Below are 14,664 nucleotides of genomic sequence, written 5' to 3'. Positions count from 1 at the left end.
ATATTGTATTACTGATATGACGGATGAAGTAGCTATGCTACAGATACAAAAATTTGGTTTTATCAACGGAGTTGATAATGTAAATTGGCCACCGTACAGAGATTCTAAAAGCTGAGGTTTCGAGCGTTAGCCCTTCGTCAGATATATTGGTAAGGTTGTTTTAGGGGGCAACATCACATGTTCAGCTCTTGCATGATTCATCTCCCCAGATGTTGTGTTATAACTGTCATTTACGCCGTCACGACATTGTTTAGATATGGAGAAGTAAAACGTAATGGTCTCAATAATTTTGACCCGGATTGGAGATGAACTCTTACTAATATAGGTATTCTGAGGAATTCTACCTTTCCATATAAATTTGTAATAATGAATCGTTATAATAGTTATTTTTATTTTTATTTTTCAAATAAATTAATAAATTTATTGTTGTTTTGGGACAGGGTTGGTTTGCGTTGCTCGAGTCGATGATTGGTTTAAAAGATTAATTTCCCTTCCCAGTTTGAGCCAATTTTTGGAAGTGAGCAGTTTGTCAAGTTACTAGGCTTGTTGTTGAATGCGAGACTGAGAGGATTATGTCCCATTCAGATGGTTTCAACATCTGTCCAAACGGCAACCTGGGGCCGGTTGCTCAAAGCCTGGTTAGCGCTAACCGTTGGTTAAGAGGTATCAAAACCTATAGATTTCCATGGCATTTAACGCTGGACCCGGGCCTGTTGAAAAGCACCCAACATGTGGTTAAAGTGTTGAATGCTTTTTAAAGCAAATGCTGAAACTGTTTGAATAAGCCTTTAAGCCAATCAAGTTCAAAATCGTCTTAAGTTCTTTTACTTAAATTAAGTAAGTCGTTTTTTTCTTCTTTTAAACCAGAACAGTTAAAGAGGCTAGGTCACGCTATTTCAGGTAATTTTGTTTAATTTTGTTAATTATGAGCTCTAAACGTCATATTGGCAGAGCAAGAGTCTTTCATTTGCAAAATCACGGCCACATAACAACTGAGAATGATTTTCAAGCTTTGTAAATGACATTTTGATAGAGACTGATATAAATTTGAAAAAAGGTGGGCCGACGTTTTTCAAATTTACCCAAACTCAATCCATTTCAATCCTCTCCAGTTTTGTCCATCCATGTCCCTTCTTGGCTTCCCTGTGTTTTGTTAGAGTTCTTCTATAGTTTTGAACAGTTATTTTGATATTTTAGTTAATTCTATGACCATTCGATCAGTGCTGAAATTGCCTAAAATAGCGTGACCTAGCCCCTTCAAATTAGTAATAATGCCCCCACTGTTATCCTGATAGTTTACAAACTGCTTACAGCACCCCTCTTTCCTTGATGCATGCAAAGCAATGCTCCAATCAGCAGAATGTCTCTTTCAAAAAAAGCAAAACCAGCCACGACTTGTTCTCGCATGACATTGTTTCCAGAGCATAGAGCTGGCTGCATGTTCTCTCTTTGTGTTCTGATTGGCTCATGGGATTGTCTTAGTCTTTATGAAATCCGTTCTGTTTAGTTCGAATCATAACGTCCCCTTAGATGGAATTTTAGATGAACAAGTTTTGCAATGCCGCCTACATACAGGTCCTTTTGTGGACTTTCCTTCTTGTGAAATTCCCCTGTGACTACTGTTTGGCACATGCAGTGGTGCAGCTAAAATCTAGAACAGAAATGTGGACACCACTTTTTTTTCTGTGGCAGGGAAACGTTTGTTGCAAAGGTACGTTATGCAGTAAACACCCACATATAAGAACCTAGAATTTAAGAACCTGTTAGGCTAACAATTTCATTTTAGATCCCCATTACATAAGAACCAGTTTAGCCTTAAAAAATTGGACAGGTTCTTATTTTAGAAAATGACCTTGAAATTTCAAGACTCTGGAAAAAAATTTAAACTGTACAGATCTTGTTTAAAACCTTTTTTATTCATGGTTATGATTGAAATATAAAGGTATTAGCATCTTCATCAGAGGAAATCAGTCATACCATATGTATCATAGAGTAGATATCTTTTGTGGAAATAAGAACCAATTTAAGAATTAACCTAAGTAACCAAAAACTGCTGTAAATACCATTCTTGTAAGAACCTATTTGGCCTAACTTGGGAAAATCTAGGTTCTTATTATTATGTGGGAGTTTACTATATACATTTATTACATGTATTCAGCTTTTTCATTTCTCGAAATGATCACAACACTGTCAGTTTTTAGTCTGTAGACAAAATGTCCAACTGCACGACTAACAAAAGCTTTAGGGGTCTTTAGGGATTTCGAATTCTGATTAGGTATTGTTTCACGATTTTTGTTCTATTGCAAGGCTGTTGCCTAACAGGAGCCCGGTAGCCTGGGGCTCCCAAAGAATAGTTCTGGGCGCTTTAACTTTTGACAGCAACACCTTTCACTTCATATGTTGGGCTCCTAAGTTCTCAGCGTTTAGCTCTGAGGGCCCCTTTAAAATTTTCTTAGGCAGCAGCCTTGTATTGTTTTACATCATGTGTGTCTTCTACACAAAGTAAAAGACAACTGCAGCTTAGATGTATATTGATTCAAACTTTTATTGCTGGGAAAAATTAAAAAAATATTTTCCTTAGTAATGGCTTCCCTCAATAACAACTGTACACATTCTTTGGTTCTTTTTAAAGAAACTGTCCAAAGAATGACCTAATTGTCTTCTTCTCTAATTTCGGTAATTAAATATTTTAATACTAGATAGACAACTGTCTTACAAAGTGTAATCAAGTTTAAGGCTTATCACCTTTTGTGATGCTTATTGAAATCCCCATGCACCTAATTAGGGGCCTTTCTAATGACAAATCTGCAATTCCAATCCAGCAGATGAAGTGTCCTACCACTAAGGTGAGTCCCAGTAATTCAGAGGAAGGTATAAAATGCAGGTCACAGGTCATAGTTTTACCAATACAGAGAGAATCCTAACAATTCATTAATTAAAAGCTACCCTTTAGCCTAAACAAAAGTTTTTAGGGCTAATGTTAGCATTGGTTAACAGTTAGGGCTGTTTCTGTATGGTAAAACAATGACCTGTAACCTGTGTTTTTTGCACCTTCCCCTAATTCAGGGGCATTGCTAAACCACGAAACAGCGAAACGAAACACTAAAACACCATGTATGACCCCACCATAGATTGAATACTAACCGGACAAAGGTTGGATTTGAGATTAAATATCATTTTAGGCCTCATTAGGCCTAAAACGTTCTTGCTCCTAATTCATCGAGATTAAGATTAGGATTCAGATTAAGACTGAGATTAGGAGCAATAACTTTTTAGGTCTAAAATGATGTTTAATCTCAAATCCAACCTTTGTCGGTTAGCATTCAATGTATGGTGGGGTCATTGTTCAGTAATGTCCCCCTAATTCAGCTCTGAAAAAACAAATCCTTTTCCATACTAATAAGAAGCTGTTTACACAAGGTCTATGCTTGGAAAAGCTACAAAAATTTTACAAGAATGTTAAAAGCACAACTACACTGGGAGATGCAGTACAAGGAAGGGGTCCAGCTTTTATTGGAGAAGAATCTTGGCCCCCAACCCAATGCAGCAGTGGACAGGGAAAACCAATGATGATAATGATATCACACCTCCCAATGTCAAAATAAACTTCCCCACCTGACTCCACCTGATCTCCTCTTCAAGTTGTCGCTGCTGTTTTTTATTGTGCACCAAACCAAATGCCTGTTTCCTCAATGTATCCTCAAACTTTTGAATCTGATGACAAAAAGTATTCAACAAGAGGAGCATTCTATAATGTTAGTCCCATTTCTTGAATTGGCCTCCCAATGCAGACTCAAGTTTGTTTGCTTCACCTATTACCAATGCATTAGGTTGATTATGGTTTTAGAAAATGTTGGTTACAATGGTTTTGCCTACCCTTTTCGCCCCACCCTTTCTTTCGGTTTTGAGCGATTTTGGGGTTTCATGCCCCCTTCTTCAAAAGCTGGTAAGGAATACTCCTTACAAAACAAAACCTTGAATTTCAAGATTGGAAACAACAAGCTTGTAACCAGGACTATTAACAAATAAACTGGTATGCATACAACATTCCTTTTATTGGTAGTACCTGCTCCTTGTATCTGCGCAATTTCTTTTGTAGTTCGTCTCTGTCTGCGACGCTAACTGTCAACTGATTCTGAAACAAAAAAACACCCCTTAAAGCATTCCTGACCATAAATTCAAAGAGAAAAATGATTACAGGTTCCTAAAACTAATTATTATTGCCTTCATTCCTGTTTATGGGTATAATGGGAGGAATAACAGAGCTTGGTAAAACAAATTAGACCAAAAAGCATAGCCTAAATGAATGCTTCCCATAGGAAAACAACAAACAGGACCGCAGGATAATACCGAAAGAGATTGCTTTGGTTTGTTAAATTGAGCTCAGTTACACCGTATTAGCTGACAAGGGCTGACAAGCCCACCCTTTACTAAGCATTGTCATACCAACCACTTAGGTTGGCAAGGTACCTTCCAGATAATAATCATTATTATTATCTGGAAGGTGCCTTGCCAATCAAGAGGGCTGGCACACTGTGATGAGAGCAATCGCTTCCTGCTTAAGTGGCCCAGGTTCAATTCCCAGACTTGGCGTCATATGTGGGTTAAAGTTGTTGATTCTCTACTCTTCTCCAAGAGACTTAACTAATTAGAGTGTAATGTCAAGTGCTAGTTTTGTACCCCATATGAGCCATGTGAGCGTTAGCCCTACTAATGGAAATGGGCCTACACAAGGACAGAGAAAAACTCTGGCCAGGGTGGGAATTGAACCGACGACCTTCGGGTTAGATCACCGTTGCTCTACCGACTGAGCTACAAGGTCAGTTAAGTCTGTTGAAATATAAAGTGCTACACGGCCAACGTTTGTAATAACGTAACCCTTCCCTGTTCTTCTCCAAGAGGTTTTTCTCTGGGTACTCCGGTTTTCCCCTCTCCTCAAAAAGTGATGTTTGATTTCATTTCTATGTACAGTCCCCTAGTGCTAGAAGACTTGACACTTAAATCAAGTTCAACCAAATGTAAAATGTACAAACTGTAAATGCTTTGTTTGTAGTGGAAGTGCACTTAACTATCAAGCTAGTTCACAGGCACCCCACTTCTAATAATCTGAAAGAAACAATTCGAACTAAACAGAAAGATCTTTAAGAACCCCAACTGGCAGGAGGTAACCAGTTGGCTATTTACAAAGTGTGGTATAAGAGTTGAATCCGGGACAATTGGAAACAAATCCAAACCAGCAATTAGAAAAGAATTTGAATTACCTCATGCAGACCCAATGCCATAACCATTGGACCATTCGCAACCTCCCTAAATAGCCAAATCTTAATCCCTTAAAGGTTAGTAAAATATTGGTTATACAGTATCTCTTGGCAATTGAATTGAGAAGGTGAGCACAACATGACGTGATGAAGAAGGCTATATATCCATTCGAAGGTTCCTCTTCTCATAAAGCTTTATCATCTTTAATTGCAAGGGTAACGTATTTATAACATCTGATTAGCATCACATTCCATTATGTGCATCAATATTTCAAAAGGTTAAGGATCAAAAATAACAGTACTCAAGCTACTTTAGAACAATGATTCTGAGATCTCAGATGTTAATTCCTCGCAATTAACGTTTCGTTTCTCATCTTTGCCTCATTGTGTGGATGCAGTGATAACCTTGAAACATTACAACTGACCTTGGTGTAAAATAACTCAGAGTTAGCTTCATTGGCTTGCTTTCTCAGAGCAGTGTTTTCTACTTTGAGGGAGTGGATCTCTTGTTTCCTTTGATAGATTTCATCAATAAGTGTCTGAAAATGTAAAAAAAATTAAGAAGTGCTGGGTTGATGTGAGTCAGTACAGAAACAAGTTGACAGAAAAAAGGTAAGCACAAAATGTTTTGGGGGCAGAAAACAAAGACAAAGATTGTTTCAGATATTCAATGGTCTTGTTGAAAAAGATATGTGAGCAGTGGTTATAACATTGTTAAATTCGAAATTCATGCATGCCCAAAAATGCACACTGTCATGGTAAATCAGTGAATAAAACCCAGATTTTCTTAATAGGTTACTTAAGTATTCACAATCTGAGGTAAGTCAAAGTTTCATGTAAATGTTGTTGTCCACTTTCAGGAGCGTTGTGTTGTGTTCCACAGATTTACAGTTCACCTTTTTGGACGTAAGGATTGTTTGAGGTTGTTGATGAGTGGGGTTAAAGGAACTTTAAATCTCTTCACGTTTATCATAAGAGGCATACATCTGTCCACTGCTCAAAATGTAAAAAAAAAATTCCAGGTTGTCCCTGTTTCAAAAGCCGAACGACTTTGAATTTGGTTGCCCTGATAAACCCTTGTTACCCCATGATTAAATGTACGCTGTGTTGAGTCAAGCTTGAATATTCCATAGTTCTTAGTGTGTGCCTCTGATTTTTCATGGATGTCTGGGTTTAACTGTTGACATTTTCAACATGGGGTCATCGGTCAGCTGTTCAATCTCCATTGCCTACATGTTTGTGATATACACCTTATTCCAAAATGCCGCCATTTTAGTATTCTTTTGTTTCCATGCAAATTGCATGGTCCTTATGGCCTAGTTCAAGGTTAGATATTCTTTTGAATTTTACGTTTGAAAGTGAGGCCATAAGGGCCTATTTGCATGGAAACAAAACAATACTAAAATGGCGGCCATTTTGGAATAAGGTGTATTATCCCTTAAATTTTCACATCTGACTATGTCTTATAAAAGCTGCAGATATTCAAAACACAGAAAATTTTCAGCTGCAAACAAAATAGTTATTATTTATTTCACAGTACTGTTATAGTATTAAATATATTGGTCATTGACAAAAGGAAACCAACAAGTAAGTCTGGTGCTGGTTATGATTATCTCATTTTCTATTTTGGTTGGGTTGTTCATTGTTTTTCCCTAGGGCAACCAGCCTTTTTATTGACAAAAAACTGGTCACCTGGTAAACTTTTCATTTGTCTCAGAAAACCAGACGACTACTAATCTCAAGCAATGTAGGTCATTGTCCATTAATGCGGACATCACATGACAATTATGCCTAATATTAATGAAGTAAATTGCAGCACAAAGAAACATGTATACGATCTATCACCCTCATAGCAAACCTCAACAGTATCAGTTCTGGCCCAGACTAAAGAAAGGGATGCCAAATGGTACTTCCAAAATCTTGGCATTCGCAAACTCTTTATCTGATCTCAAAATCTCAACAGCGTTTGCGAAGATTGTCGAAGTCTCATTTATAATGCATTTATTTTGGTGTGAAGCCTTGCATGTTTTGGTCTCGGTCTCAGATTCACAAATAAGGGTCTCGGCATCTCGGCGAGTCTCTGATTTTACCATTCATCACCCCTAAAGAAGTGTGAGGAGGTGGAAAAATTAGAATTTCATCATTGACACAAATCTGCAATATTGCGATGTAGTCCCGTTGTGGTGTTCAGTTTGCTCCCAAGCTTTGGTGGCTGGCGGGATATTTAAACATGTGTGAGTAAAAGGATGGTTGCTCCATTATGTTTTGGCTGCGAGAGCAAGAGGGCTACAAAACAGCAAAACCTCAATGACATTACTCAAGGCCCAATTGAGGCCAAAACACATAATTGTATGATAAAATATCCCGCCAGCTATGCAGGCTACAGAAATGCTATGATGTTATTTGCAGTATCGCCGTTTGTCAGTGAGGAGACTGGCAGAAAAATCTCAACTGTTTTCAGTTTCGTAAAGTGACTGCATCAACATCTACAGGCCGAAGAGCCTAAGGATTTTAAGTGAAGGGATTGGTTCACCGTAAAATAAAGATATACCAGTACCTTGTGAATTCTGAGAGCCTGTGCTTGTCGTGTGAGAAGCAATGCCTTAGCTCTTGAAACAGGTGCAGTGGCAACTCGCTGCCGAGTGTTGCTACTTGCTGTTCGGCATGAAGTTTGAGGTCTCAAAGACAACAGCTGACTGTGCCTTCTTTGGACTACTTGTTCATGTTTGTCAATATCTACAAATGGCTAAAATATACATGAAAACAACAACAGTTTGTATTATTATTATTATTATTATTATTATTATTATTATTATTATTATTATTATTATTATTATTGTCTTCCTTGATACATCTATGGCAGAACCACTGAACTACCACCAGAATGTAACTCATTGACTACTAGGAGAGAGACATGATAGATTTTACTGAGTATCAAGTATTTATGAGTCAATGAATCATGAGTTGTGAGTCAATGAGTGAATGAGTTAGTGCAGTTACCCTAACCCATAAAATGAAAGCTAAAATTTCAGAGAGTGCTTACTGGCCTAATCACTGAAACGAGGGCTTAGGCTTAATCAATAAATTATTGCTATATTGAATGTGAGCCTCATTGACTCATGACTCATTGACTCATTAACCATTTGACTCATAAATCATGGGACCTTGATTTGACTCAGTCTAACGCCAGATGATTTTACTATTTTCTTTATTTATTTATTTCATTTTATGACACTTTTAGCAATGACAATTCCAGGGAGGACAAAGAAATAGAACATGAGGTCCCTTACAAAGCCAATGCCTCCTGGTCAACGGCCAGAAAAATTAAGAAAAAAAACAGACTAGTATAATTTTACTCTTTAATGGGGCACAGTTCAGGAGTTAATGGGTTAATTGCCAAAAATTTGACCATGATGTGAAGACATAAAATAAAAACCACACTACTACTGTTTACACTTACAGCTCTTAAAGAAGATATAATATATAAAACATTTATACACATTTATCAACTTTGTATACTCGGCTACAAAACAGTTTACATTATGGATAATAAATTTCTTACTGAGGTAAAATCATCGCTGGTGTCTCCTTCTTTTTCAACCTTATTGTGGTAACGTTTAAGTCCTATTGGCTCAGTTTGGCATTCTGCATTTTGCAAGATTGGTCCCTTTTCCATGTCAAGACTCAACTTATTTTCAAGCATCCAGCATCCAACTGTTTGGCATCCAACATCACAGAATTCTAAAAAGGAGTTACATTCAAATGTCATGGAATTTAATTCACATTCATGGGCCCAGATAACAACTTCTCAGGAGGGACCTATTTTGCCTTTTCCAAGTGACAGACTAGCGATGATGATGAAATTAGCAATGAAAGAAAACACGAGAAATTGACTGAATGGCAAAAGACACATTTACAAAATCTGGTTCGCTTAACTGTAAGACTAAAATGTGGCTTTAAAGCCGTACAAAGAACAAAGAAAGTTAGCTTAGGTGGAATTTCTTTTATAAGGGTGTTATTAAGAGGAAAGCGTATGAAGGAACAATGTATTAAAGACAAACATAATGAACTGTGGAAATATAACAAGTTAAGTTTTGAGGTCATCCCAGTTATGAATGCTACTTTAGCAGTAAGAAAAGGAAAACCTGAAAATTTCAGTCTTGGATGGCATTTGAACCCATTTATTCAGGATTTTAACATTATGGCAGTAGATTTTTCTACCGGATACAGAAGGAGATGTTAGGCCACAAGCCCTTTCGATTCCAGCAGGTTAGAAATTTTACTGTTTAAAAGATGAAAATCATTACCTCCCTTAGCCCACTTTTTCAGGTGTATAGGGAATGTGATACTGGGGGGACCCCGGGTCAATTTTTTTGTTAAGGCGGTGGGAGGAGTTAATTTAGGGGGTGTCAAGCTCTAGGGGATCCAATTTCTCTGGAGGGGGGGGGAGGGGTGGGTTGATTGAAAGAAAAAATCTCCAGATTTTAGATCTCCAGGAGTTGACATCTCTGCTGTGATGCAGGAATAAGGATCTCCTAAGAGGTAACTCCTTTGTACCCTTGTTAGCTGAACTGCAGAATACCCGGCCACATACTTGCATGTGAATGGTGTGTATTCTTATAGGTGGTTTTCATGTTATGTCATTGCCGCCATATCAGTTGGTGGACGAAAACAAAAGATCTCTCATTAGCTGCTTTTGTTCATCCACCAGCAATATTGTACATTACATCACCGTTATCTGTGTCGCTAGTGACTGGTTGCAAACCACATACATGCTTCATTCTTCAAATAATGCCAGGTATTCTGCAGTTATTCCTGCGCATTACTAAACCAGGAAACAGCGAAACAACGAACCACCGAAACGAAGCACCAAAACACCATGTGTGACCCCACCATTCATTGAATACTAACCGACAAAGGTTGGATTTGAGATTAAATATCATTTTAGGCCTAATTAGTCCCAAAACGTCATTGCTCCTAATTCATTGCGATTAAGATTAGGATTCAGATTAAGACTGAGATTAGGAGCAATAACGTTTTAGGCCTAATTAGGCCTAAAACGATATTTAATCTTAAAAGGTGTTTTGGGTGCTTCGTTTCGTTGTTTCGTTGTTTAGTGATGTCCGTTATTCCCCCTTGTTTTGAAATCATTTAATCCATTTTGTATATTTATGATGCCCTTGAAGACCAACAACAACAACAACAACAACATCTTTATTTCTTACATTAAATATAAAAATATCACACCACCTGCAAATAGCAAGGCTAATCGAGGCAGGTGGTGTGTAGACGGCGCAAGATTTATTACGAATACTTGAAGTGAAAAAAAGTACCATATTTATAATAAAAAAGGTCAGTCACGAGAGAAATGGGTCCCCGAATGGGTCCTTGTTATTTTGTTTTAACTCACCCATTGGGCGTTCTTTCTTGATCCCAAAAGGCCCTTGATGGCCCTAGAGCATATTGCCTTTAAGTGCCTACCATACCGGTATATTAAAGCGCCTCTAGAGGCATTCTAATATGAGCTTAATGATGATATTATTAACTCGGATGCGTACTTACTATTTATGACAGCTTCAGTACACAAGGCATTGTTATTTTCTCCTTCGCCAACCTCTAACTCCCTTTCTCGCTCAATTGATCCTTTTGGCCTTTCACCTCTGTTAAATGTTGTATCTTCTTCACCTGGCATTTTCCCCACTTCTAATCGAAGAGCGTCCAATTCCTTGCGCTCTAATTCCAATCTCTTCCTCTCGGCAGCTAATTCTCCTTTCTCGTACCATAATTTATCCCGATCTGAGTCCAGCTCTTTGGCCTGTAGCAGAGAATCCCTTCTTATACTTCTAACGCTTTCGTGACTTTGAAAAATCTCGTCCAGAAAAGATTCCAGATCCAACTTGAATTTCACTAGCTCCGTCGACAATCTCTCGTTCGGACCCTGAGAGGCAGCAAGCCTGCCTTTCAAACTTCGAAGAACCGGATAATCTCCGTTTTGCTCCGTGTATTTTGATTGCGAACCTTCAATTGCTTCAAGAAGGAGTCTGCTTTTCGCGATCGCATCCTCTAGTTTTCCTTGAAGACTCGATACGCCATCGAGAAACGGACCAACATCAAAGACCGCCATGTTGTTTTCGACTATCGGTTGCGTTGACTACACTGAAATTGACATATTTTCCCGCCATATTTGTGTGAAATTTTTGATTGGTCGTTTGACACCATTATCAGATTTATCGTTTAAATATTTTATTCACTTTGTCCTGTTTTGTCGCTGTGACGTTATCTAAAACCACAAATAAGACCATGAAGTAAAATTTTATCGTCGTGCCAAGGAATTCCCTTGAAAGAAAAAAATCCTTGTCGAATGTTCATCTCTCTCTCGTTGAGGCTCGTTAGATTGTGGCAAGAAACACGATTATGACGTCATCATCAAGCGTAAGTCAATGGTTCGTGCAACTGACATCAAACAGAAGCCCAGTTCGGGTTTAGTCAATTCCTATAATTTTTTTGGCTTGAAAATATTCAACCCACTTTTAGTTTACTTTTTCAAAGGGCAATGAAATTCTCTTTGTCCTATGATTCCTATCAAGAAGGTCAGTTGCAACACAGGCAGCCCACCCTCGTCTTCAAGTATTTAACTGACGTTTGCATGAATGTCAACCTGCCTTTCTCCAATTTTCTCCAATTTCGTGACCTTTCGCTGCCTGTTTTTCAGTCAAAAAATCACATGGGAAAGGTACGCTCCAGGATTACGGTTAAGGTTCATTGGGAACATGAAAAGAGCCACGAAAGCTAATCGCAAGATTGCATACAACTGAGAGTCAAGCAGAGGCTGATTGGTAAGTAAGATTCAATTTTCTATTGCTTTACAAGTTATCACTGTGGACCCGAGCTCTCTTTTTGCAGAAGACCACATATTCCGTTTCCTCCATCTAGCGTGTTTCATGAAACTAGACATGGGTCCATATATATGCAGTCACAATCCTCTTCCAAGACTTCTATATTGAACATTTTAGGCTTGAGAAAGGAAAAAAATTCGTTCCTAGGAATTGATACAATAGTATGGAATTTATTACAGTAAGATTTTCGGAATTTTCCTAAATTTATATTTCAAAGCAAATTTAATTCAAGGCGAATGGAACTTCTTGTTAAAAGTGAGAATTATTCATTAATAAATAATTCATGAGCCTAACAGCCTATCAAAACATCGATAAAACAATCCTCATTAGAATTCTTTATATAAAGAATTATAATATTAAGAACCAGGCTTGTTTATCTTATATGCTAATATCTTCCCCTCACATTTTGAACCCGTGTTGGCGCTCCCGAGGAGCACGCTTTTTGAGGAATATTTTTGAAGTCGTTCAAAAAACTCGCAGCACGTGTTTTATCGGGTCTAAAAACACTCGGCTACGTCTCCTGTTTTCAAACCCGCTAAAACACTGCTGCTCGTTTTTTAAACAGCAAATCACCAACATCATTCATGCAATAAGGTAACTGTGTCATTTTCCAAGGTATTGTTCTAATCCACATGCTATACTGCTCTTACAATCGTGTATGATAGCTCTGCTCTCTCAAGTTTTATTTGACGGTGTTCTTTAAATTATGTTGTTCTCTCTTGTGTAACTTTCCAGTCATTTCTTCCCCTCGGTCAGGCAGGGAAAACAAAGAATCGCCGCGTTCCGCAACTACAGAACCGCCTGCTTCACAGGGTAAACAGTGCAATCTCAAACATCACGGGATATCAAAAGCTATATAGCTCTGCATCCTATCCTATCAATTCAGATTTAAGTTGCTTTTATTGTCGTTGCTTTTACTGTCAAACATTTTCCGTTGTATCAAGTTTGTTACGAGGTAGAAGGATACAACTGAAAAGATCACGATTAGGTGAATGAGACTCCCGCAGGAGCCCGATGACCAATTACAGGAAACTAACTTGACGTCATAGCGTCACCGAACCGGAACCGCCTCTATTGTTTTACGGCAAAGGTAGTCCAAAAATACAAGGGAGGGTTACGTTTTCGCAAACGTTGGCCGTGTAGCACTTATCTTTCGACATAATTCACTATTAGGGGGTAATGTGAGGTGCTATAATCTACTTATGTAAACCATGTGAGCGTTAGCATGATGGAATTGGGCCCACACAAGTCTTTGTTTACATGTGTTTACATACATACATACATACTTAATTGACCTCTCCCCATAGGGGCTTTTCAGGGACAATGAATCAACGAAACAACAGAACATAACAACTACCACTGTTAAGAATCCCAACTGGCCGGAGGCAAACCAATTGGCTATTTACAAGTGCAGCTGGGAAGTTGAACCAGGGACTACCAGGATCAAATTCAACGAGTGGTCAGAGCAGGTCTTGAACCCTGGATCTCCGGATCTCAAGACAAGCGCCCTAACCACTGGGCCACACTGCCTACCTCCCATGGGTAGAATATAGCGGCATGTACTAAGACCAGGAACACCGGAACACCCTGGATGTAACCCAAAACCCTCAAGTTTAGCCAAATTGAGGGTTTTGGGTTACATCCAGGGTGTTCCGGAGTGTTCCGGTGTTCTGGGGTGTTTCGGTATTCCTGGTTTTAGTACATGCTGAATATAGCATTTCAAATTACCCTCTAATAGTTAATTCTAGTCCAAAAATAGATTGGTCTGTAAAAATGCCGTGACATAGGCTTAGTATGGGAGTTGCTCGCTCCTATCCATGGGTTCCTGTTTTAAAGTTATTTTTTGGTGTGGAGGTTTCTATAATATTTCCCTTCTCTCTAAGTAAGGAAAGACTCAGCATGAAATCGTGGACTAATCATAAAAAACCGTTAAAGTGCCCCTGTGATAAAAAAAAATCACTTCCTTTTTTCCTTCAGATTTTGAAAGAGTGTTTGCTTAACACCTGACTGGCAAATTTCTTTGCTTTGATTTTTATCCAAAGGCCGTTTACTTTGAGTGTAAGTTATGGATTTCACGGTCCTCCATTACTCACGTTCAAAACTGACCGATTAGACCTCAGAGGTTTTGGATCCAGGGAAAAGTGACGTCAAAGTCTCCCTAGCTCAAAATTTCAGCGTGTGAATGCAGCTAATTATATATGCAAAACGCGAGTTTAAAAGTCTGAAAGCCCAAAACTCCCGTGATGCATATTTATTCTTCGGCGTACACACGCATTGCATTCTTAAACTAGTGAGTCTTTGACGTCATGTTCTCCTCGATCCAGCTCTCTCAAGGTCTTAAAGTTAGTTATGGTGGATCATTAAATAGGAAAATTCCAGTTAAAATAAACAGGTGTCTTTGAAATCAAGGCTAGCGCTTTGGTCGCTTAGTGTTTGGTTAACATCGTTTTGAAATCCAAAGAAAATAAGAATTAATTGCTTTTTTTGGTCACAGGGGCACTTAAGGTAAA

General features: G+C 38.4%; 2 protein-coding genes across 3 annotated transcripts in view; one reads left to right on the top strand and one right to left on the bottom strand.

The window, feature by feature from the left end:
• Positions 1-79: 79 nt before the first annotated feature.
• On the bottom strand, positions 80-11,392 carry LOC138030205 (paramyosin-like). The gene is made up of 7 exons (XM_068878083.1): positions 10,821-11,392; positions 8,821-8,999; positions 7,816-8,004; positions 5,684-5,797; positions 4,067-4,135; positions 3,616-3,714; positions 80-1,651 (listed from the first exon to the last, which is right to left on the bottom strand). Exons 1-7 carry the CDS (start codon positions 11,380-11,382, stop codon positions 1,514-1,516), a joined length of 1,350 nt encoding a protein of 449 aa, XP_068734184.1. The 5' UTR covers positions 11,383-11,392; the 3' UTR covers positions 80-1,513.
• Positions 11,393-12,031: 639 nt separating this feature from the next.
• LOC138028914 (putative diacyglycerol O-acyltransferase Mb3154c) overlaps positions 12,032-14,664 on the top strand; it is a 7,614-nt gene continuing 4,981 nt past the window's right edge. The window contains exon 1 of one of the 2 annotated variants that reach the window (XM_068876556.1): positions 12,032-12,094. The gene's annotated coding sequence lies outside the window, so the exon portion shown is untranslated. Of the gene's footprint in view, positions 12,095-14,557 lie in introns of those variants that run through there. The other variant, XR_011127766.1, reaches the window with a different exon arrangement.

Source organism: Montipora capricornis, chromosome 13 (assembly GCF_036669925.1).
Source record: "Montipora capricornis isolate CH-2021 chromosome 13, ASM3666992v2, whole genome shotgun sequence".
Taxonomy (NCBI): domain Eukaryota; kingdom Metazoa; phylum Cnidaria; class Anthozoa; order Scleractinia; family Acroporidae; genus Montipora; species Montipora capricornis.
Note: the sequence above shows the minus strand (reverse complement) of the source record. Positions and strands in the feature narration are given on the sequence as shown.